This window comes from Populus euphratica, unplaced genomic scaffold (genome assembly GCF_000495115.2).
Source record: "Populus euphratica unplaced genomic scaffold, PopEup_1.0 scaffold236.1, whole genome shotgun sequence".
NCBI lineage: Eukaryota > Viridiplantae > Streptophyta > Magnoliopsida > Malpighiales > Salicaceae > Populus > Populus euphratica.
In genome coordinates, this window is record NW_011500115.1 from 227,952 (window position 1) to 253,912 (window position 25,961).

The 25,961-nt window shown below is 34.2% G+C and overlaps 3 protein-coding genes, 1 long non-coding RNA gene and 1 pseudogene across 5 annotated transcripts; 2 read left to right on the forward strand and 3 right to left on the reverse strand.

The window, feature by feature from the left end:
• Nucleotides 1-419: 419 nt before the first annotated feature.
• LOC105109915 (eukaryotic translation initiation factor 3 subunit C-like) lies at nt 420-4,893 on the forward strand. The gene is made up of 4 exons (XM_011004784.1): nt 420-577; nt 1,000-1,064; nt 1,161-2,933; nt 3,775-4,893. The coding sequence occupies exons 2-4, from the start codon at nt 1,041-1,043 to the stop codon at nt 4,702-4,704; spliced, it is 2,727 nt and encodes a 908-aa protein (XP_011003086.1). The 5' UTR covers nt 420-577; nt 1,000-1,040; the 3' UTR covers nt 4,705-4,893.
• Nucleotides 4,894-5,919: 1,026 nt separating this feature from the next.
• LOC105109916 (uncharacterized) lies at nt 5,920-8,148 on the forward strand. The gene is made up of 2 exons (XR_839356.1): nt 5,920-6,209; nt 6,293-8,148. It is a non-coding gene; the product is annotated as an uncharacterized LOC105109916 (long non-coding RNA).
• Nucleotides 8,149-8,575: 427 nt separating this feature from the next.
• LOC105109917 (2-oxoglutarate (2OG) and Fe(II)-dependent oxygenase superfamily protein) lies at nt 8,576-12,267 on the reverse strand. 2 transcript variants are annotated; one of them, XM_011004786.1, is made up of 8 exons: nt 11,780-12,267; nt 11,604-11,691; nt 11,284-11,381; nt 11,058-11,155; nt 10,405-10,534; nt 10,117-10,304; nt 9,643-9,731; nt 8,576-8,991 (listed from the first exon to the last, which is right to left on the reverse strand). In XM_011004786.1, exons 1-7 carry the CDS (start codon nt 11,968-11,970, stop codon nt 9,658-9,660), a joined length of 867 nt encoding a protein of 288 aa, XP_011003088.1. In that variant the 5' UTR covers nt 11,971-12,267; the 3' UTR covers nt 8,576-8,991; nt 9,643-9,657. The 2 variants fall into 2 exon arrangements, with proteins under 2 accessions (XP_011003088.1, XP_011003089.1); XM_011004787.1 differs by having other exon boundaries at nt 8,576-8,994.
• Nucleotides 12,268-17,306: 5,039 nt separating this feature from the next.
• Nucleotides 17,307-19,206, reverse strand: LOC105109918 (pentatricopeptide repeat-containing protein At1g20300, mitochondrial-like). Its single transcript, XM_011004788.1, has one exon. The coding sequence runs from the start codon at nt 19,097-19,099 to the stop codon at nt 17,498-17,500; it is 1,602 nt and encodes a 533-aa protein (XP_011003090.1). The 5' UTR covers nt 19,100-19,206; the 3' UTR covers nt 17,307-17,497.
• Nucleotides 19,207-20,005: 799 nt separating this feature from the next.
• LOC105109935 (pentatricopeptide repeat-containing protein At1g20300, mitochondrial-like) lies at nt 20,006-23,021 on the reverse strand (annotated as a pseudogene).
• Nucleotides 23,022-25,961: the final 2,940 nt, after the last annotated feature.

Below are 25,961 nucleotides of genomic sequence, written 5' to 3' on the forward strand. Positions count from 1 at the left end.
ATTAAATTGTTTTTGGTTAATGTTCTGGATAGAAAATATAAATATAATAGATAAAAAACAAAAATAAAAACATAAAATAAATCATTCAAGTGAATTCTTATCTTTTAAAAATAATAAAGGGATGCATGTTCTTTTTATCTCCATTATCTTTTTTTTAACAAATATTATATTAATGCAATAGAAAACTCAGTGTTTTAAGTGATATAATGAGAAATTAATTTCTTGAGAATTAATAAATGATATTGTAATTATTTTGCTCAAATTTAGACTGAAAAAAGGGATTAGCCGGGCTTATATTAAAAAAAAAGAAGAAAAAAAAATAAAAGTGGAAGCTACCCTCCCACACAGTTTGTGTGGGCTTTGGTGGGCTTTGGTGGGCTTCTGAACTTGGGCTTAAATTTTAATCCGGAACATAACGAATGCTATTGCCTCGGAAAGCAAACTGTGACAAACCGGCACGGACTGAAACCCGAAGAAAGTCCCCGACTCCCCTCCGCTAAAAGCAAAGCGGCAAAAACCCTAACTCTCCTCTTCGCTTTCCTTCCATTCGCAAATCAAGCATCTTATCTTGGCTCAGGTACTCCCTCTCTCTTTCACCTTTTGCATCTGTCGCCTCAAAACTAAATAGTTTCAGTTCTTGAACAACTCAATCGAAGAAGGTAGCCCGCAATTTATTATTAAACTGGACAATTAATCTGTTTTTAATCTGGATTTTACATCAGCCCAGGTCAATGTTAGGGTTTAGTTCTTTTGAAGGATGGAAAGTTTGATTTTTTTTTTCTTTTGTTTTCATTCAAAGAGATCATAAATTCGTTGTTCTTTATGTTTTTTTTAATAATTAAATTCCATGAAATCCAAGTTTTTATATTAGGAGGATTTTGTTATTTTATCTTCTTAGGTTCTTGATTGTCTGTGTGTTACTCTAGTTGTGATATTTTGATGGATCTGTTCGTTGCCGGGGTTTATATTTGTTATATGTAATTGTGTGTGTTAATGTAGGATCTTGAGGTTTTCTGACGGCATTTAGGTTGAAGGAGAAGATGGCTTCGCGTTTCTGGGGACAGGTTTGTGATTTTGCTATTTCATATTCTAGGGGAAGGAATATTCCATTTGGCTTTGTTGTGTTGGTTGTTTTTGTTTATTTTTTGATTTGGTTATAGGGTGATAGCGAATCTGATGAGGACAGTGATTATGGAGATGAGATTGAGGATAGACAAGCTGACGAGTCTACTGCCCAAACTCCTGAGAACAAATATCTTAGAGGAACTGCTAGTGATAGTGATGAGTCTGATGATCAAAAGCGTGTGGTCAGGTCAGCCAAAGACAAGCGTTTTGAGGAGATGTCAGCCACTGTTGATCAAATGAAGAATGCAATGAAGATTAATGATTGGGTCAGCTTGCAGGAGAGCTTTGATAAGATGAATAAGCAACTTGAGAAAGTCATGAGAGTGATGGAATCAGAGAAGGTTCCCGCGCTTTACATTAAAGCTCTGGTAATGCTGGAAGATTTCTTGAATCAGGCTTTGGCAAATAAGGAAGCTAAAAAGAAAATGAGCAGCATTAATGCCAAGGCCTTGAATGCAATGAAGCAGAAATTGAAGAAAAACAATAAACAATATGAAGATCAGATTAATATATCTAGGGAACTCCCTGAAAGTGAGGAAGAACCAGAGGCTGATGAGGAGTCAGAAGAGGAGGAAGAGTCTGATTTGGATTTTGAGGAGGATCCTTCAAAGCTTGTAATATCCGAAGAGGAGGAGGGTGTCAATGACCAATCTGAAAAGGATGGGGGCTGGGAGAAGATGATGAGTAAGAAAGATAAGCTCATGGATAAGCAGTTTGCAAAAGATCCTAGTGAAATCACCTGGGATATTGTAAACAAGAAATTTAAAGAAATTGTTGCTGCCCGGGGTAGGAGGGGAACTGGAAGGTTTGAGCAGGTTGAACAGCTAACTTTCCTGACGAAAGTTGCTAAGACCCCTGCACAGAAGTTGGAAATTCTTTTTAGTGTGGTCTCTGCCCAGTTTGATGTGAATCCTGGTCTCAGTGGGCACATGCCTATACATGTCTGGAAAAATTGTGTGCAGAACATGCTGGTTATTCTTGACATTCTGGTACAGTATCCTAATATTATTGTGGACGACACAGTTGAACCTGATGAGAATGAAACCCAGAAAGGAGCAGACCATAATGGGCTGATTCAGATTTGGGGAAACTTAGTGGCATTTCTTGAGAGAATGGATATTGAGTTCTTTAAGAGTTTGCAGTGCATTGATCCGCATGCACGTGAGTACATTGAGAGACTGCAGGATGAACCTATGTTTTTAGTTCTTGCTCAGAATGTCCAAGAATATCTAGAGCGTGTTGGAGATCTTAAAGCTGCAGCAAAGGTTGCCTTAAGACGTGTTGAGCTGATCTATTACAAACCACAAGAGGTTTATGATGCAATGAGAAAGTTGGCTGAACAGACAGAAGATGGAGGCAATGGTGAGGACCCTAAGGTTGAGGAAAGTAGGGGTTCCTCTGCGTTTGTTAATACTCCGGAGCTTGTGCCTCGAAAGCCTACCTTTCCTGAGAATAGCAGGACAATGATGGATGCTTTAGACTCCCTCATTTACAAGCCTGGAGATGAGCGGACCAAAGCTCGTGCAATGCTCTGTGATATCTACCACCATGCTCTCCTGGATGAGTTCGCAACCTCCCGTGACCTGCTATTGATGAGTCTCCTGCAAGATAATATTCAGCACATGGACATTTCAAGCCAGATACTTTTCAACAGGGCTATGGCACAACTTGGTTTATGTGCATTCCGTGTTGGTCTAATTGCTGAAGCACATGGATGTCTTTCTGAATTGTATTCAGGTGGAAGGGTGAAGGAGTTGCTTGCACAAGGTTTTTCGCAAAGCCGATATTATGAAAAAACTCCGGAACAGGTTCTGTTCTCATGTATATATATATAAGATGTCATGCTTGCATCTGCAAGGAGTTATCTTAGTTGTTTACTTATTTTTTACAGAAACATTTGGGGGGGGGGGGTGTCGGGGGTTGTATCAAGCTAACATTGGGTTTGTTTAAGTTGTCTTTGGGACCTTAAAGCTAACTTATAGTTTTCATTTCAGATTTCAAGCTGAGTGAAGAACTCTAAGCTTGTATAATTCTGCTTTTGGATAGAAAGTCGAATTAGCTGATGGAGGCTAATTGTCTTGAATTGCTTTCTAAAGGATATTTTAACAGTTTAGGCTAAGCCTTGATTTTTATCATTCAAAATGTAGTGTTTTTTTGCATTTTCTTTGAACTCGTATTTTTGTAGCCTAGTTAAATATGGATGCGTGTTATGATTTGGTTTATCATTGATCAATTTCTTAGGAAGTAGAGGTGGTAATTTTATGTTATTGTGCATGTACTTATTATAGAAGAAAAATAAACTTCTATAACTTCATTGCTTGTGAGGGCTTGGTCTATATATTCAGGTGCAGTTGATTTCAGGCATGTGAGCTTGTGTTCGATGCACTTATTAGTTTATGTAACTAGAGCATGCATATGATCATTTATTGCAATTCAGCAAACATTTTATATTTTCCATTTCATCTTGAGTTAAGTTCATATGTTTTGCAGATTTATTTTTGTTTGTTATACAAGCTAACATGAGTGAATCGATTCTTGGTTGTATCCTTTTTCTTGGGTAAATGAAGCTTTTAGATTCATACTCATCAGAGTTAGCACTTTGTCCAAGGACAGGTCCCACTCACTGGTGTATTTAATTAATTTCAACAGGAAAGACTGGAAAGGAGACGCCAGATGCCATATCATATGCACATAAATCTTGAACTTCTGGAGTCTGTCCATCTCAGTTGTGCAATGCTGCTGGAGGTCCCCAGCATGGCAGCCAATGTTCTTGATGATAAGCGCAAGGTCATTAGCAAGACATTTAGGCGGCTGCTTGATGTAAGTGAGAGGCAAACTTTCACTGGTCCTCCTGAAAATGTAAGGGACCATGTAATGGCTGCTACACGGGCACTTAGGAAAGGAGATTTCCAGAAGGCATTTGATGTTATTGAGTCTCTTGATGTCTGGAAGCTCCTCAGAAATAGAGATGGTGTTCTTGGGATGCTTAGAGCCAAGATTAAGGCAGAAGCTCTGAGGACCTACCTGTTTTCGTACACCTCCTCCTATGATTCGCTTGGCCTGGACCGGTTGACCATAATGTTTGACCTTTCAGCATCTGAGACTAAAGTCATTGTCAGTAAAATGATGATCAATGACGAGCTCCGAGCAAGCTGGGACCAGACAACACAGTGTATTGTATTCCATGATCTTGAGCACACAAGGTTGCAGGCTTTGGCGTTCCAGTTGACAGAGAAGCTTTCAATCCTTGCTGAAAGTAATGAAAGGGCAATGGAAGCAAACATGGGCGGTGGCGGTTTGGATCTGCCTCAGAGAAGGAGGGATGGCCAGGATTTTGCTAACCTGGCTGCTTCAGGTGTTAAGTGGCATGAAAACTCATCTTTCACTCATGGAAGGCAAGGTTCTGGACGTTCTGGATATGGTGGTGGTGGGAGGCCACAGGTTTTAGGCCAGGTTTTCGGGACTAGCTATTCGAAGGGGGCAAGCAATTTGCGAGCTGGAGGTGGATATTCTGGAGGCTCTCGATATCAAGATGCTCCAACTCGCATGGTTTCTCTTAATAAGGGAGCCCGTGCTTGAGAAGTTTTGTTAGTTTTTTTTAAAACACTTTAGACCAATTTTCTGCCTTTTTTTTTTTTTTTCCCTCTATTTTGATTAACCTCAAGCTTGTAGAATGTCCAATATCTAGCATCCAAGAGGCCCCTTTACGAATTTTGAAAGTACATGTATCTTTTATTTAATTTTGATTTATTTGGTTCATGTGTCGTATGACTTTTGTAAATTAATTTAAGTTGATGATTAACTTTTGACTAAAAAGGCTTTGATTAGAAATTGTTTTTGATTTAATCTGCAGTTGAAGTTTTTAACTTAATTTATCGATTATAAATTATATTATATTTTTTTCTCAAAAGATTATTTTAAATTATTTTTATTAAATACCCTATCAACTTAAAGTTAAAAAAAATTAAGAATTATAACTTAAAAGTTAAAAGCCAATTAATAAGTTCACTGCAGGGCAATTGGTGGTTGCTTTTAATTGTCCATGAAAGCTTGAATTGGAGAACTTATTATAAGGCATCCTTTTACCGAGTCAGATGTCCAGCATCATCCTCCAATTGCTTGGTCTTACAAAACATCTACGATAGCTTTCCAGGGGAAAATTTTCCGTCGGTGTCTGAGTTTTTTCCGCTTCCGGCAAAGAGATTTGAACTTAATGTTATTTATGAAACAGAACTAAATTCATTAGATAGTGTTTGATTGTGGCAGGGATGATTCAGCTAGGAAGGATACGTTCTCCTGTTAATTATATTTTGAAACGATACACATTTATTTTGAAAATTATTATAGAAAAAAATTATTTTTATGTCAATATTTTTCAAATCAAACACGTTTTTATTATTTTTGTCTATATATTTCTTATTCTGAAACATTCATGTTTCATTATAATTTATGTTTTGAAAGTATATAAAATCTATCAAAATTTATTAAAAATATATTTATTTTTTACTCATCTCTATCCCTCGAATTAAATATTTTTTTACTTTTTTATACTTACCCAAGAATTTGTTTAGCAGAAATGGCATCACAAGCTATATTATAATTATCAGTACAACCTGACAAAAACAAAAGCCCAAGATATAATAACCTAAACCCAAAACTCATCGAAAATGCTTAAGTCATTCTGGCCCACAATACATAAAAACTCAAGTCCGGCCCACTATCTCTTCCTGCTCACGCCAAAAAATTATAAAATATAGACGACCAGCCCAAAAAGGTAGGAATAAAAAACAAGAGGATGCTCTCCCATCCCTCCGTCTCCCGGTGCTCAGCTCCCTCCTCCTTCCTCTCTCAAAAGCCAAGAGCTTCAAGATTCCTCACTGTTCAGCCTTGTTCCAAAAGATACTCTTGTTCGAACCAGAATCAACGACTTCTGTGTAAAGCTCGAGGAGACAGTAGATTCCAAGTCAGGAAAGTAAAGACTTGGTTCCTGGATTTCTTGTCGCATTCCTGGCATCAGTAAAGCTCGCGTTCAGTCTATTATTAAATCAGGAATTGTTTCTGTCAATGGAAAGATTACCTATAAGGTAGTTATTTTAACACATCCCGGTTATTTTGTTCTCATCTGGGGTTGGTTTTTCTGAGATATTAATGTTGATGTCTGTTTAAGTTTTCGCATAATGTAAAGGCTGGAGATGAGATGGATTGCATAATTTTAGAGTGGAAATCTTTGAGGGTTGAACCTGAGAATTTACCTTTGGATATCGTCTATGAAGATGAGAATGTTCTGGTTGTTAACAAACCTGCCCAGATGGTGATCACTCTTTAAAAAAAGGTTGAAACTTTGATTAGCTAATGTTGTGTTTGGATTGAAATGTGATGCTGAGATTTTCCTTTTTGATTGTGTGATTTACGTTGTTCATCCTGCGCCTGGTAATGCTACCGGCACGCTGGTGAATGGGATACCACAACATAGTAGTCTTCCAACAGTTTCAAACCAGGAAGTTTTGTCGGATACAGAGGATATTTCTGACGACGATAATGGTGAAGGGTTATGTTCTAGCTCATACGTAGCATCTGTTCGGCCAGGGATAGTGCATCGGTTGGATAAAGGCACCAGTGGATTGCTTGTTGTTGCTAAGGTGACTTCCCCCCCTTTTAATAACCTTAGTGATTTTAATGTTAAATTTGCTGTCAAAATTTATGAAATAGTTTCGCTAATTCTTTAGAGCAGTATATATTGATGGTGGGATGAACATTCGCATGCTCATTTATCTGAGCAATTCAAGAGGACAATGAAAGTCCTCTATTAAGTGACGAGGTTTATGGAGGGACTTGAAACATGACCTTGTCACTGCTTCGATCCAGAACCGACCCTAGTTGTCATATCCAACTTTCTTTATCACTTTCAGGATTATAGCGGCCATTCCTCCATGGTTTGGCTCTCGGATGGGGCATTTAGAAGATAAAGCTTTGTCCATTTGCTTCACTGCTTTCCATTGACACAACTGGATAATATGGAAGTTTGCTTCTTTCCATTGTTTTGTAGATTCACACATCTGTTCACGGGGAAAGAAATACATTTTTCATGCCCGCCTCCTCCAGATTTTACAGACATCTTACTATTTGTGTTCCTTCGAAAGTTGCAAGTTGAATGTAAAACCTAAACTTTTGGAAGATCATCTAATCTTGTCTGCTATATGATTAACAGAAGAAAACATAACATAGGGTTGCTCAAGTAACACCCGGTCCCGGCACATCATGAATTTTGCTTAATCTGGCATGTGTCTTGTCATTCTGTTAAATTGTGGTATAAAATGGTGTTTTACATGCTTTTCATCTTGCTTCTTTAATCTGAAGGGGTCAACAATCCGTCATTTGATCATAACCTAGATTTTATGTGGTTTTATTGTACAAGACTGAAGTTTCTGACTGATGTTGTTCATGGTGTGAGCAAATAATTTTAGGAACTTGTCTGCCTGATTTTTAACCGTTTGATGAGCAACCTTCATTTAAGGAATGATAGATTTTCTCGAGCAGCAATAAGAAAAGATTGTTCCGCGAGCAAAGACGACAGTGTCAAAACACGCGGAAGGATGCAACACCAAATGGACAAATTCGTGGTGAGCGCAAGATTCGGGCATGTTAATGAAGGTGCTGGCAAGAAGATTCTACACGGTACATTTAGGATTCTGAGGTAGTTCCTCATCACAAGAGATGGCACTGCCTCGTTCAGTTGATAGTTGTCAGAATAGTCTACTACCATGGTAACTTGGAACGCCATTCACGAACAGTTGAGAATGAGAGAGAGATTTAATCGCTAGGAGAATTTTCGCTTAATCCCGTGTGTTTTGTTGTGAGAATATTAGAGTTTTCGCTTAATCCCGTGTGTTTTGTTGTGAGACTATTAGAGGCGACGAATTAGTTGATTAATTTATGTATACCTTAACATGGATTTTTTAGATTCGTTTTCTAATGATCCGAGGATTTCTGTGATGTGCAAGAAAAGCACCATTCAAATGTAAACGATAAAGCGCTCTACAGTGTAAGTTATCTAAACTGCAATCAGATAAGGTAACAGGTCATCTCCGATTCGTGAGTATTGGGTGGGTTCTCCATGGTAAATTAGAGTCTATCATGGCACCATGCCATGCATGGGACGAGATTGGTTGGAGAACAGAAACAAAGACATAAAAAATGAGAATAGTCTTCGAGTGGATCTCTAACAAGAAAGATACGAAAATACTTACTCTTTATCCCAACTATCCTGTTTCCATGATAATATAATTAAACACTGGTCTTTACTCTTTAGAGAAAACGAAACGTCATTTTCGCAGCTCAGTCTGGGAGACATGAGAGCTAGCCTCTTCAAGTAGTAAAATTTACAAACAAACAAAGGTGAAAGCATTCACATTGCCAAAGTTAACACTAGGGTTGCAGGTGCAGCATCATATGGCCAGGGTGAAGGTCCGTGGATTTTGGATTAGCAACTAACAATACAGTTCGCTTGAAAGTTCGGAAGAAAATACAAATTCAAAAGCACCAGCTTCCAACAAATGGTAGTAATTTATATTTCGGATTTATTCTGTTAGTTTTACAGTTGGCTGCAGGGTGTTGGTGCATCACCTGCAACCATTTTTCCTATCCCCTTTGAGTCTATTACTACAAGAATTCTCTCAAGACCACCAACTTCCAACCCTAAATGCTGGATAGAAGGGTAAAAAACGTCTATCAAATGAAAAATCTCCATGCCTGAGTTGTAAAACATCTGTGCTTGATTACAATGAAGGACGCATCACCATGTGTCAGGAATTCTAACACCATTCAGCATGAACAGCAATTGATCCACATGGTACAGGTCTTCCTATCCTGCTGACAATAGAAAACAAAAGAAAAAGAACTGTCAATTAAGTATATTTCCAGAAGTCGTCGATTTAATTGATTTATTAAACAGCTTTTGTCATAATACTTGCAAAATGATGCTTGTAACAAAAATCAAGATCCATATTCAGTTATGGCAGGGTTTTTGTTACCACCACCCCATACTGACATATATAGTAGCAAAACAGATCTCGGTAGTTATACCACCCACCTATGGAATTTAATGAACCCAAAGGCGCATGTAATGCCTTTCTGGATGTCCAAAACATATAGATGATACATAAAACAACAAAGCAGAACATTAGGAACTTAAATAAGAAGATGCTTTACTTAGTACTTGCACAAATAATACTCTTGAGAGCTAGTTAAATTAGCATATTTTCTCTTTCTTGGTCGCCATCTTCCATCTAATCCAAAACTCTGACTAATCACGAGAAACAATTGAACATCATTTGATATCATCTACCAAGAACTTTAATATGTGTGATTCACAGGATGAGACAAGTAATTCATTTATTTAAAAAATGACAATATAATCAGGGTAAATAATGCCAAATGACTGCAATAAAACCAATTTCCCGAAACGTACAACCATGACTTCACATAACATTAATAACTCCTTTAGCGGTCGAGAATTACCTTTACAATAACAGCTCAGATCTTGTATTCCCCAAGATGCATCCACTTCGTAGCTGACCACTTGTTTCCTCTAATCACAGGGCAACTACCTGGCTTAAGCCGTGATAAGAATGTGAGTTAACTGGATGATTATAACATGTTAACAGTGGAGAGGGAAATAGCTTCCCTCCAAAGTATTCAGGAAAGGTGTATGTGATATATGCCCACAAAAAAGTAACCCCTCCTGCATGGGGCCAATAATTTTCTCGGTAGTGAAAGGACTCTGCTCCACAGTGTGAAAGCAGCTATGTCCTGTGTGTAACTGGGCACTCCTAAACCAAGAAATTACTTCCGATCCTGATTTTTTCCTTTTCTTTTTCCTTTGATGTCATAAATAACAGAATCGAGGACCACTGAAATATAACACGGACTTCTGAATTATAATTGATCCTCGGTTAAAGCTATCAAACAGTAGCAAACTGAATGATTACTAACCGTGCAAACTTGAAGGATCCAGTGTCGCATCAGGTCTTGTACTCCAGAAAAGCAATGCATTGCCCCTTTTTGGTTTCAGGGAAAGACCCTGTTTGGCGCATTCGGACAACTCGTTCCACCATGGCACAGCACTTATGTTCACGTTGGCAGCAGGAAATACAGTCTCACCCCCTTCTTCAACATCTGACCTGCAGAAAGTAAAGAAGAAAAGGAAAGACATAAGTTGATTTAAAGGATGTATATATCCGCTTATCCAGTTTCATGCTATCCACAAGAAGAGACTCTTACAGATACATAAGAAGAGTAGCTGTCCGCTGGCCACCATTCTTTGTATTGAACTCGTCAAGGAAATAGTCAAAGTGAGCCTCGTACTTCTGCCCAACTTCATAATGGAGAACTTGAAGTCCCTCTCCATGCTCTGGTTGTTGTAAAGTTGGTCTAGTCAGGCATCTTTAAATATATAGTTCAGGAATATACAGGAGAAACAAGGAATGCTAACTCATCACATATGATTTCACTACAAACATAATGCCTATTTCCTCCTCGATAATGGTAAAAATCCCTTTTTTTCACGACACTTTAAGCGGTAATTAAGCATGCAAATGGTACAAATACTTGAACTCAGCACAAAATGCCGAAACTTTACATAAACTATGTTTTCAGCATTTACAACCTTTATTATGAAATGTTATTGACTTACTAAAATAGTCAAGTCATTGAGGCCATATAAACCCAAAACGTTATCAATGTGTGCTGTTTAGAAGGTGGGCAGCTCACCGCGTTCAGGAAACTCCTTTTCTTTGAAAATGGCTGAACTTATTGGAGAGGTAAAAAAAGACTTATTTGCAACAAAACATTCAAAATTCTACAGGTCAAAAAACTATAGGACTAGGCATATTCCAAGCTAAATTTAAAAATCCAACTACATTTGGATGCCATACCTACGGGAATGAAAGAGAAGTCAGCTATCCTCTTTTCTATTTCTCTAATGAATCGATCCCGTCCTCGCCTCAAGAACATTCCAGAGCTCGTCCGCACCCTGTGAAGAAGAGATGCAAGTATCAACAAATAAATTTAAAACTGATTCAAATCAATGCAAGCCCTTCATCTTCTATAATCCAATTGATCTGAAACAGAAGTTGAAGCCAAAACATTGGGAATTCATACCTGCTATCTTTACTCCGACCCGTCTTGCTATCAACCACAGTAGACTTCACCATATGAGGTTTGGCAAGGTTAATTAGATATTCACATTCTTCTTTTGACTGCTCAGAAATCAAGATGAACGTACACCCAAATTATCATTCCGTCCACTATCAATATAATATCTAAATACAAGCAAGGATACATCAAGGGCAGATCAAGGCAGTAATTATTAGCTACTAATCTGACAAACCACAAGACATTAAAAGAAAACCATTGTCAATAGATCATCTAACTCTAATTTTCTTACATAAATTCAATTCCAAGAAATGCATAAAACCCACCAAGAAATTGTGATAAAGAAAAGCTCTAGGCTCCCAAGAAAGAATTTCAGTCCACTGTTCTTCTCTCTTCCCCATCCCATCACCATCACTGCATCATCAAAACCCCACCAATAAAAAACAATCAAATGACAAATTAAATCAACAAGGAAACCAACCCAGTTCTTGAAATAAATTACCTTTCAGAAGCCATACGCCTATACGAATTGAGATCATTAGGAGAAGAATCTTCACTACTGACTGGAAGAGAAAAGGCCCCAAGACCCAACAGGATAAAAAGAACAACTGTTAGCATAAACAACATACTCAACACCAACGTAAATGTCGACCATTTCTTCGTATGTAACCTCGAATGTCTCACTTTCACCATTTTCTTTGAGCCCTAAACTCTGTTTCTGGAATGAATTATGGGAATTTTTTGTGTTTGGATCAAGGGTATAGGTGTCGTGTTGGTGGAGGAAGAGAGTCTGATATTATATAGAGAACTTTCGAAAGATGGCAGGTATTTTTTCTTGTGCTGGCGAGATGGTCACTGGGCTTTATAGGTCGGTGGAGGCACCAAGGGTTTTTTTGGGAATTTGCACTGTTTGCTGGTTTATATTTCAGCTTTCCGGCTGCTGTGGGCAGCTCCAGGTTTGGCAGCGAGACTTTGAATTAATATCGCCTGCGCAGTTGTAAGACCAGGGAAAAAAGAATAGATGATGTGACCCCACATAAGCATCGCGTGATTAACTCGAAAAATGACATGGTTATCAGTTACAGGGTCAATTGTATTTATTATAATTAAATTATTTTATTTAAAAACCTAATCACTAAAATGTTGTGAGTTCCAGGGTCAATTATATTTATCATAATTATTTTATTTTATTTAAAAACCTAATCACTAAAAACCAGGTTAAATTCTAGATTTCCAAAATTAATCCATCGGGTGAAGGTGGGCTAATAGCTATGCACAGTAATGCCACCTTTTGTTGTTTGTAATTATGGTAATTTTAATTCTTATAAAGTAATTTCATTCAAATATTAATCCCAAATTATTATTATTTATTTAATGAAAACAATTCGAGTGGAGGATCATTTAATAAATCTACCATTATAATTGATATTAGTTGAAAGTTAATTTGGGATCCGATAGATCTAAATAATGTTACTCCGCTTATTTTACACGATTCATACTATGGCTTCCACTCTAGCCATCAAAAGTCCATGAAAAGCCTATACCAAATTGAAAAACCAATCCCGCAAATTATCCAAGTGAAAAATAAACACGTACAAGCCTAACTCTTGTCATTGGCATCGGACTTACACATGCTTTATAGATTCTCCTTCATGCTCGCAAAAGAAGCATAAGCTATCCATTTGAATTTTTCTATAGGAAAGTCTCACCTCTACTGGGATATTATCATGGCAAGCCCTTTATATGAAATATTTCTTCTTTGTATTAATTATCCAAAAATCTCAAATCTAGTCGATACAAGGATTTCTTGATGCTATTGAAAACATAACATATATGATAGTTGTTGATTTATATATTATACAAGGATTCATATCAAAAAAATATATATTTAGGACAACAACTATTATATATATATATAGTCTATAAGGATTCCATATTTCTATTAATTTAGAGTATAAAGTTTCATAAAAGCCTTTAAGAAAAACAAAGGGGGAGTTTCGGTCATGCAAGGAGATTTCAAGCAAAAGACTTTGTTTTATGATTTTTTTATTTATTTATTTTAGTGCTAAATATTATTAGCTTTTGAATTTATTCTAAATTATATTTGTTTTGGCCTATTAGATATTTTTTTAAGGTATGTTTCAATATTAAACTTGTGTTAGTTGATTATTAGATTGGAATCATTAGCTTGCAACCCTAAAAGAGATCTATTAAGGTTATTTAGAGGGAACTATTTATTGTTTTCATGGTTGCAAGTTTCGATAGTCATGATAATTTGAATAAATAGGATTTTTTTTTCTTTTTTTTCGTGTTATAAACAACTTTTTTTGCAACGATAGATGTCGTACACTGACTTATCAAAGATTAATTAGATTCATGATGTCATTTGCATACTTTAAGTTCTTAGGTTTAAAGTTATCTTTGGGTTTAAGTTTTTTTAGTTACCTTTAGTTCTTAGGTTTAGGGTTCTCTTTGGGTCGGGGTTTCAAAACTTTTTTAGGTTGATTTTCAATTTTATTTTAGATTGCATGACCATATGATGATAAGGCTTGCATTACGATATATACAATCAACCTCATCTAGAGGGTTGTAAAGTGATTACTGAGAGATGTTTTAACTACGTACATAAAAGATATAAATAAAGATTACTAGTATTTAGATGATGAGTGTCATGTGAAGAATTTAGATATTTTAGTATAAACTTTTCAAACAAAACTTAAACACAAAGCTAGAAAATAGTAAATACGATAGACATAGAGCATTTAAAGCCCACTTAGTTAGGAATCAATGCTAGTAGAGGGCAGGTTTAAAATGAAATTGGTAGGACTCAGAACAGAGAGTATCATTCAAATTAAAAGGTTATCAAAACTTCACCAAATATGGTGACATGTATGATTATAATTAAAGTTGAAAAAAGTTATGCTTTGTTAAATCGGGGCTATATATTTATTAATATCTAATAAATTTATAAATAAATTAAATATATCTATAATTAAATTGTTAAAAGAGTTGGTTATTAGTAAATATTTAAGGAAAGAAATGCGAGTAGATGATAATTCTACAGGTGTATTATATAATGAGAGGTTATGATTTAAGGGTAAATTTAGTATCATTAAAATAATATTATTTTGATATAATTTTGTTAATGAATTGGATAAGCATAATCACGTTAGGATGGATTGATATAGTAAGATACTACCCCTTAGGGTGCATATAGTCTATAAGGATTTCATATTTATTATGGAATGCATGTGGTGGCAAGAGCTTTGGAATTTTTTTGTTGTTCTTTTTCTTATTTTATAGGATTCCCTAGGCATATTAGGAAAAATAAAGGGAGCAATTTAAAAAAAAAATGAGAAATAAAAACAAAGTTTCCTATTAATTTAGAGTATAAAGTTTCAGAAAAGCCTTTAAGAAAAACAAAGGGGGAGTTTCGGTCATGCAAGGAGATTTCAAGCAAAAGACTTTGTTTTATGATTTTTTTATTTATTTATTTTAGTGCTAAATATTATTAGCTTTTGAATTTATTCTAAATTATATTTGTTTTGGCCTATTAGATATTTTTTTAAGGTATGTTTCAATATTAAACTTGTGTTAGTTGATTATTAGATTGGAATCATTAGCTTGCAACCCTAAAAGAGATCTATTAAGGTTATTTAGAGGGAACTATTTATTGTTTTCATGGTTGCAAGTTTCGATAGTCATGATAATTTGAATAAATAGGATTTTTTTTTCTTTTTTTTCGTGTTATAAACAACTTTTTTTGCAACGATAGATGTCGTACACTGACTTATCAAAGATTAATTAGATTCATGATGTCATTTGCATACTTTAAGTTCTTAGGTTTAAAGTTATCTTTGGGTTTAAGTTTTTTTAGTTACCTTTAGTTCTTAGGTTTAGGGTTCTCTTTGGGTCGGGGTTTCAAAACTTTTTTAGGTTGATTTTCAATTTTATTTTAGATTGCATGATCATATGATGATAAGGCTCGCATTATGATATATACAGTCAACCTCATCTAGAGGGCTGTAAAGTGATTGCTGAGAGATGTTTTAACTATGTACATAAAAGATATAAATAAAGATTGCTAGTATTTAGATGATGAGTGTCATGTGAAGAATTTAGATATTTTAGCATAAACTTTCAAACAAAACTTAAACATAAAGCTAGAAGCAGTTAATGATAGTAAATATGATAGACATAGAGCATTTAAAGCCCACTTAGTTAGGAGTTGATGCTAGTAAAGGACATGTTTAAAATAAAGTTGGCAGGACTCAGAATAAAGAGTATTATTAAAATTAAAAGGTTGTTAAGACTTCACCAAATATGATAACATGTATGATTATAGTTAAAGTACTTTGTTAAATCGGGGGCTATATATTTATTAATATCTAATAAATTTATAAATAAATTAAATATATCTATAATTAAATTGTTAAGATGGAGTGATATAGTAAGATACTACCCCTTAGGGTGACAAATGGAGATACATGGAATTCAGGGCGAGAGGAAATAAGGTGAAATATATATATATATATATATATATATATATGTGGAAGTTAACTGCGTTTTGGTTAGCACTCTTTCGTAAACAGTCAACGGGCAGATACTTCCACATTCCCTCCTTAATTTTCTTTCACCTTGTTGCATTCTTAAATTTCTACAATTTTTCATGTTAGTTCTTGAATTTTTAACATGACGAGTATCAAGATTTACAATATTTTGTTAATTATAATAATAGAAATATTATAGAAGCGTAATAAGTATTTCAAGATTTTCTCCAAAAAAAAATATTTTAATAATTATCTAAAAATATATGCGAGATATTTATGCACAAAAGTTTTGAGCAAAGATAGAAAAATACAAGAGAAAAGGTAATGGAAAAGACAGGAAAGACTTGATAATTGTATGTATTAATGCAATAATTAATGTTAAGGCATTAAATCACAAGATAAAAAGAAACTTTTGTTATTCAGGTCACAGATGTTTTATATATTTCTCAATCGGGTCCTTTTATCCATTTCAATTGGTAATTTCTACTTAACCGTGCATGGTTCACATGACAATTTTGACCAAAATAGCAGTGAACAGGACACAATTGGTAACATTGAAGGATTATAAATCCAATTGATGAAATTGAGAATTTGTAATGCATTTAAGGATTAATTTGAAGTTTCTCTCACAAAATAATAATAATAATAATAATATTCTTTGGCAAATTCAGTTCTTCTTTTTATATTTAAAAACTTCAGTGACATTGACTATATCCGCTCTCTCGACAAGTTAACTTTTTGAATAACGTTGTTAATTATCAACGCCCTCCTTGATCTTTATCTAATGTTAATATGCCGTGCTTCAAAATATCTTTATAATTTCTTTTATTCCAGATACTTTATTTGTATTTTAAATTTATTAATCAAACATTAAATTTATTAATTAAATACAATTGAATATTAAAAATAAAAAAACTTGTATTAATAATAAATATAATTTACATGAATAAAATCAGTGCTATGCCTATATATAACTATCTAATTGACATCAAATATTCAGTAATATTATTATAGTTGTCGGTGAAATAGATAAAGCCTGGTTTGCAAGCAGGGTAATCCCGTGCAGACAGAAGAGTAGCAGCATTGTACACAAGAATAATGCATTATAACCTATGCTTCTATCTTTGTCCACTAGTTTTGCATCTTCATATAGTAGAAAAAAATTTAAAACCACAGGCCTTGTAGAAATTATCTGGAAATGATGGCAGTGATATAATGTGTTTCCCTAAATGGAATGGCGTGAGGTTATTAGTTTCCAGTTAAGCAAGGATGCAGAGAGCTACAAGTGGCAGTCATGGATGCAAGGAGTTCGTCCAGCTTAATAAGCTTCTCTTCGTGGTCATTTTGTGATCAGTGCCTTCCCAGAAAATTGGAATGAATTTTTGATTCATCCCAGGATATTTTTCATTGGGAGAGCTGGGAAGTTCAAACTAATTACCAGTTACAAATGCAGGCAGCACAGTTGAAAAAAGTCAGATATATCAGAGAGGTAGAAATTAGAAGTTTTGAAGCATGCCAGGAAAATTCTCAAAATTTTGCTCTAGAAATGTCAGTTTACAACATCAAGAAACTGAACTTAAATCATCATACGAACATGAATGTATCTTAATAAGAAAGGTTAAGCCACAAATGGAGAGAATAACTCATCGGAGCAGAATGCACAGCTTCTTCTACAGTGGGCGAGTAACAAATCCTCTATCTACCATCTTTTCTACCAATTCTTCATGCTTCTTTAACTGTCCTGCTTTCCTAAGCTGCTGCAGAACCATGTCATAGACCGGCAGACTAGGTCTCAGGCATTTCTCATCAATCATCTCTCTAAAGAATTTGTAAGCATTATTCCAGTGGCCCATTCCACAATACATTGTGATCAAAACCTTGTAGGTATTCACATTAGGCTCAATTTTATTCTCATCCATTTCTTTCTTCAACTTGAGAACCATATCAGTCGATTTCGATGCAACAAACATTTTCATCAAGGTGTTATAAGTCACCGTATTAGCCTCGCAATTCAACTCTTTCATCTTTTTATACATCCTGTGAGCTGCATTCACATCCCCTAACTTCGCAATACACCCAAATAAAGTATTAAAAGTAGACGCATTCGGAGCACAACCTTTCTTAGCCATCAAACCAATCACCTTAATTGCATCCTCAAGATTCTCATCCTTGCAATGAGTTTCTATAAGAAAATTATAAGTAACCGTATCAGGCTCACATCCAAGCCTCTTCATTTGATTATAAACTTGCAAGACCTTCTCCGTCCTTCCTGCTTTAACATGTATCCTCATTAAACTATTGTAAGTTATCGAATTTGGCTGACACCCAGCATCAAGCATCTCTGCAAAAACATCATGAGCACGCGTGATTTGCCCGCACCTGCACAACGAATCAATAACGATACTATACGTATACACATTAGGTTTAATCCCAGCCACTTTCATCTCCCCAAACACCCTCTCTGCCTCCGATATATTGCCAGCACGACACCATCCTCGAACCAAATTCGTGTACACAATAACATCAGGCTCAAACTTATCTTTTAAACTATCAAAAAATTCCTGAGCTTCACTAGCTCTTCGTTTCCTACACAAAATACTAATCAAAATCGAAAACGCAATCTTGTCAGGCTTACAATTATAATCCTCCATACGATTAAAAGCATGTATCGCCTCCGCAGCCAAACCCGCCCTAACATACCTTCTCATAAGAATCGAGAATGTCTCTACAGTAATTTCCACATCTCTAGCTTTCATTAAATCAATAACATGCCAAGCTAAATCAAACATCCTTACCTTACCAGCAAAATCCACCATTTCGTTGAAAGCCTCGGGGGATTTATCAAACCCGTCTTGATAGCTAGCCCAGTTGAAGAAAGAAAGGACTTGTAGAACGGGGATACCATGACGGACCCCGCCGGATTGTTCAATGACGTGGCGAATGATAGAGGGGGAGATAGAATGGACGGTGGAGATGGTTTGTGAGAAATCAAGGGAGAGAGATGGGATTGTGTAGGTGGGGTCAGGTGGCAGGGTTTTGTTGGGGTTGTTGCGGTAGTGGTCTTTGATAAGGGAGTGGAGTTTCTCAGCGACGAAGGTTTCTTCGGGAGATAGTGGGGTTTTGGGGGTTTTTATGGTATGTTCTTCATCGTCATTCGAGTCGTCTTCGAGGAGGTTAGAGTCTGAGGTTGTAAGAGGAGAGGAAGAGAAGGGTTTGAGGAGGTTAGGAGAGAGCGAGTGAGGAAAACGGAGCTTTGTTTTGAGTAAAGCCATTGGCGACTATGGCTGCTTTGAGAAACAGAGAGGCTTGAAGAACCATAGACGAAAGAAATTAGGTTTATACAACAGATTTAGTCCAACTGTTTTTATCGACATAATCAGAAATTAGTCCAGAAATCAATAAACCCACATGGGTGTTTCTGCTTTCCATCTAGGGTTGCTAATTGGGCCCAGACCATGATTGAATCCAAATCTTGAACTATGAATTAAATAAATTAATTTATATTAATTTAAATCAATCAAAATAATAACTATCAATTTAAAAAAAAAATTAAAATCATAACGTTACAAATTAAATCAATCTTAATTAGGTTAGTTGAAAATTATGAATTGACCATCAACTTATTAAATTATAGTTAGGTTGAGATGTTAATCTAAAAAAAGTTTAAAGCTTTATTATATTACAAGTTAGAGTAAATCTTTTCTTGATGTTAAAAAAGATATTCAAGTGATAGCAACACCTTAAAGATTTGGAACTTGAATCATTTGGTTGGGTTAAGACGGTTGGTAGTATTCTACCTCTTAAATCATCCATTTAGTAAGAAAATTAAGAAAATTAAGAATAAAGATGATATAAATAAAAAATTGAAGCTCCAAAATACTGCAAGCATGAAAAATATAAGTTATAAACTTACAACCTGAAGCTGCAAAATACTGCAAGCAAAACATGAAAAATATAAGTTATAAACTTACAACACAAGAGAAACTACTCCTTATGTAATGTGACTTAAGCCTAAAGACTCATACTAAAATTGTATTAATTTTACTAATTAAAATGATTCTGTAAAAATTAACAAGACTGTGACATTAAGCATCTGCAAATCTTAATATGAAGAGATTAGGCCACGAAAAGAGATCAAGGGTCACCTAAATTCACTAACGAGAATAAAAGGCACGGCTTCAAGGGAGACGAGAAACAAATCCTCTATCTACCATCATTTTACCAATTCTTTATGCTTCTTTAACTGTCCAGCTTTCTTCAATTGCTAAAGAACCATTTCATAAACCTATAGGCTAGGTTTCAAGCACTTTTCTTCGATCATCTCTCTACACAACTCACAAGCATCCTTCCAATTCTCAATGTCATAATACATTGTGATCAAAACCTTGTAGGTATTAACATGAGGTTCAATCTTATTCTCATTCATCTCATTCTTCAACTTCAAAAGCATATCAATTGATTTCAAGGCAATATGCATTTTTATTAAGGTGTTGTAAGTCACCGCATTAAGCTCATACGTCAACTCCTTCATTATGTCATAAATCCTGTGAACAACATTTACATTACCAAACTTTACGACACACACAATTAACGAATTGAAGGTGTATGCATTCGGTGTTAAAATTGTTGCCATTAATTTGCAGTAATCATGAAACAACAACTTTTACAGCCTACCCTAAGAAAGAGGGATGTCATTGTCAAAAGACTATAATGGTAGGTGCACCAACCATTGATAAAATGGTGCAACCTATGTGCTGTTACTATTAGTGTCATAATTTATGGTCAATTTATCTTATCATTAATGCCTATAATTAGAGGTATTATTTGATAGCAAAATGAAAGAGTATGTGTAAAGAGAAGAGAAGAAGAGAGAAAAAAAAGTGGTTGCCAAAGGTAGTAGCTCTGCTGCAATGTGCAGTAGTATGTAAGAGTAATAAGAGTTGAGTTTAAGTGAAGTGATCCTCTTTCTCCAAACATGTGTGTTGTAATTATTTTTTTATTTATCTTTAATAATATTGTTTTCTTCGGTAAATGTGGGTGATTTATCAAATCACGTTAAATATTGTGTCAGTGTATTTAATCTCCAGTATATAAGGATTAGAGCATCACATGTTGTAATCCTCAACATTCAAAGCACAACCTTTCTCAATCATCATCATAAGCACCCTTTTCACATCCTCACAATTCTCGTCCTTGCAATGAGTCTCTAAAAGAAAATTATAGGTGACCATTTTAGACTCACATCTAAACCTCTTCATTTGATTATATAATTGCAGAATATTTTCCTTCCTCCCAACTTTAGCATGTATCCTCATCAAACTGTTAAAAATTATCAAATTTGGATAGCATCCTGCATCAAGCATCGCTGCGAAAACATCATGAGCATGTTTAGTTTGCCCGTACCTATACAAAGAATCGATAACAATATTATACATATCAACATTAGACTTAAACCCAGACATTTTCATGTCTCCAAACACCCTCTCCGCCTCTGATATATTCACAGCACAACACCATGTACAGATCAAATTCGTGTACACAAAAACATCAGGCTCATACTTATCTTTTAAACTATCAAAAAATTCTTGAGCTTGGCTAGCTCTTCGTTCCCTACACAAAATACTAATCAAAATCGAAAATGCAATCTTATTAGGCTTACAATTATAATCCTCCATACGATTGAAAGCATGGATTGCCTTGGCTGCCAATCCAGCTTTAACATACCTTCTCATAAGAATCGAGAACGTCTATACAATAACATCAACATTTCTAGCTTTCATTAAATAAATAGCATACCAAGCTACATCAAACATCATTACCTTATCAGAAAAATCAATCATTTCACTGCAAGCCTCAAGGGATTTACCAAAACCATCTTGATTGCTAGCCCAGTTGAAGAAAGCAAGGACTTAAGGCCAGCAGCGGAACCAAGGGAAGGCGGGCCCCTGCAAAACCTTTTTTTTTAAATATAACAAATAATAAGCTTTTTAATACTAAATTATTATTTTATTAGTTATGTTTAACTTTAATAGGCTAAATATCTGTGTATCTCTATGCAAGTGGAAAACAAAAGCTTTTCAATTAATTCATTTCCTTTAATGTCTCTCTCTCTTTCTTCTCTGTAAACCTAGCCGAAAAAATTAACAATACAAAGTATAAAAGTTAAAGCAAAGTTGCTGTCAATTAATTCATTGAAATAACAAGGTAATTAGTAATTTAATTTTTTTTATATTTATTAAGAATTTAATGAATACATATATATAATTTTGCTATTTTTTTTAGATCTACTAGTTTTACTATTTTTTATTTCTTGTTATAGTAAATGTTTTTTTTTTCATTAATTGGATATATTTTATGGGTTTGTTTGTTTTGATTATGCTTGGATTTTTTTTATGTTTTATTTTTATCAAAGCCACTAAAATTATCAATTTTTTTCACGTGTATCTTACTATCACCAAGTCCAATATACAATTATTCACGTGTACCTTACTATCACCAAGTCCAATATACAATTAAACATGGTCTTTCTAGCTAAATTGAGTTCTTTGAATAGCGTATACCCAACTTTGATTCAGTGTAAGTTTTTTTTTTTTAGGAACTAGTAATTCTATTCTTTATGTTAGATATGCTTTTATATATTAATTTTTTTTAATATGTTAATTTTGCTTTTATATATCATTGTAATTTACATGTAAAAATTTATTTTTGATTCTGGTGTAATTTACATGTAAAAATTTAATATATTTATTTTTGATTCTGGTTATTGCTTTAATATATTGTTATTTGTATTTAATTTTTAAATAAAAATAATAAAAATTTATGATATTTTGATTTTAGATTTAACAGAATAAAATAAGAAGAATTGATTTCATGACGGACCCCACTGGACTGTGCACTGACGTGACGAACGATGGATGTGGAGATGGAACGAACGGTGGAAATGATCTGAGAGAAATCAAGGGACAGAGATGGGATGGTGTTGGTGGGGTCGGGTGGCGGTGTTTTTCTGGGGTTGCTGAGGCAATGCTCTTTGATCAGAGAGTGGAATTTCTCGGCTATTAAGGTATCTTCAGGTGACAATGCGGTTTTCAGGGTCTTTATGGCCTTTTTTCTTCTTCCTGTGAGGTTGTAGAGGAAGAGGAAGATAAGTGTTTGAAGAGGCGAGGAGAAGGTGAGGGAGGAAAAGGTAGCTTTGTTTTAAGTAAAGCCATTGATGGCTAAGATGGCTGCTTTGAGGAACTGGTCAGAGAGAGGAAGCTGACACTGAAGGCTTGAAGCATGGAGAAAGGTAACGAAGGAGAGAATGCTGGATTTTAGACGACGATGCTGATTTTAGGTGTTAATAAGCTACGGCATCTCTTGTGGATGTGTGAATGCATATGACCAGGCCGATTTCGTGCTGGGAGCTTGTGGCGAGGACGACCTGCCCTCCTGCTTCGCATGTAGATCGAGTGAGTTTCCAAATCATTCGTCTAAAATCTCGATTTAATCTTAAATTTATATAAAATTTATTCAGACTCGAAATCAACTTCATCTAATCTCAAGTTACGAGTTATATGAATTAATCCGAATTAACAGTTTTGATTTTAAAAAAATAAAAAGATTTTGTAATTACTTAACTTAAATTAGATTTATAGTCGATAATCATAGATAATCAGGACCGTTTATCCACTAAACCGTAGAATCTTATAACAATGATCCAAACTTCTAGGAGTTATTTAGTATTTTATTTTCAAATTTCTTAAAACAGAATTAGAAAATTTGTTTATTTTGGATTTTTTTATTGAAAAATAGAAAACCAATCATTATTATTATTATTATTATTGAAAACCATCTCTATTTTTTTTAACAATTTTGATAACTAATTTTCAACCATTATTATTATGTTGTTAAAAAAAACAACTAAGAAATAAAAAAAAATAAAAAAAGATATCAATCAATCTTTTATGAGTAAACAAGAGCCTGCTTACATTAAAAAAAAATGCTACCGATCTATCAACTCAAATATTATTTTAAAATTAATAATTAAAAAATCATCTTCTTTTTGTTTTTTTATTTTATTTTTACAAATAACCCGTATTCATAAATATTTAGATCATGAAAAGTATAAATAATTTCATTTTAAATAAGTAATTTTTTTAATTTTTTAAAATAAATTCATATTTAATTATATTTCTTATAATATCCATACAATATATTAAAAGCTTTATATATATTTATATTTTTTAAACTAAATATGTATAAGACTAGTATGATCAAGAAACAACACAAGAATAACACTCACTTATTATAAAAAAATTCAACGGATGCGCTTCTTAATAGGCTCAATAAACTGATTAGTTTAGATTGATTAGGATCCTATTATTTTTAGAATATAAAACCAAAAAGGAATTGAGTTGATAATTTTTTTAAAAAAATTATTGAAATTATCCAATAAATTTGAAGAAACTATTAAATTAATTTGCCATTCCTGCTAAAAATACATTTTTGAGAAATGGTACATGTACTTTCATCTAACATGGGGTGCAAGACTTGAACCCTCAAAATCTCAGAATCAACGCACCAAGACCTCTCCACCACGAGATGTATTGACATGCAATATGCAGTTAATATAATTCTCACTTGATCAGCTTATATCTGGTTCTTATTCCATGGATTTTATAATCTTGGAGGCTGCTTGGGTTGGTGGGCAAATACCCCCAATGCTCACGAATAATTTTTTAAAATTTTTTTTTTACATTAATATATTAAAATAATTTTAAAAAAAAAAAAATTTACATTAATATATTAAAATAAGTTTAAAAAAATATAGATGTTTTTAGATAAAAATATTTTTCAACCAATATATGTTTTTAGATAAAAATATTTTTCAACCACAACTGCAAACAGTTTCTAAATACTTATGATAATTTTTCTCATCTACTAAGTCAAGTTTTTTGTGCCCATAGGAAACTCAACGGTATAATATTTAAATGCCAAAGACCCGAAGGACCCTCTGTGAGTGTTTGACTTCACTGATAAATGAAAATCAAACCTTGATTTGCAAAATAATTTAAAGCTTCCAAGGCGGACGAACAACCGTATCTACCAATGAACAATTGCTATGGACCATTTCATTGAAGGGGATCGCATAATCAATTCTACGACTACAAGAGGGGCGTGATTTTCCATCATTTGTTTTTTTTTAAAAAAAAATGGTCGAGTTCATGGACAATCACCTTTTTCCTTGAGTAAAAAAGATTGGTTTTAAAACTAACCGTGGACTCGTGGCGAGTTATTGTATTTTACTCTCTTGGCATATGATTTAAGATGGATATTAATTTATTCAGATAAAATATATCTAAAAATATCTTTTAAAAAATAAAAAACCTAAAAAATGTTTAAAAACATGAGTTTAGTAATCTAATCTCAACTCCCAAAAATTATAAAATTAAAACCCTAAAAAAATCAAAAAAACATTTAAAGAACATAAGTTTGGACATAGCAGCCCGGGCCCAACTTTTCAAAAGCATAAGCTAGGACAATAATTATGACCTCATTCATCCAACACCGGCATATGCCTAGCTTCCCATCAAGGACGTGGCACGCCTAGCTTGATGGTGGGCATGCACCTCAACACCCTATGAGCTTAGGTTGTCAAGCTTAAATCTAGTATTTTTAGGTTCAAACAACACACTTAGATCCAGTTTTTTCTTTTAGTAAGTTCAGGCACCTTACCCAAGCTCAACGCTCCCTTAAAGAATTTTGCAAGACTTCATGAGGATCTCTCAATATTTTACACTAATTATATACGTATTATTTTTAAAATGATATAATTTAAAATATCATAAGTATAAAATTACACTTCAATCTCTTATTTTTATAAAAGAACAAAACTTATGAACAATAAATATACTATAAATCCTTCAAATTTAAGGTTCACATTCTTTTCATTTTTATCACTTTTAATATACATATTTTCAAAGTTTTTTTTTCTAAAATATCATTCCACTTTTTCTCTTTATAAAATTATTGATTTAAGCATTGAAAAGTCTTCACATCCATCAAATAAGATCTTTTGCAACTACTAGACACCACTTGCTACCAACTACCAATCACTTATGCTTTTTATATCAAGTCACAAAATACATTGGC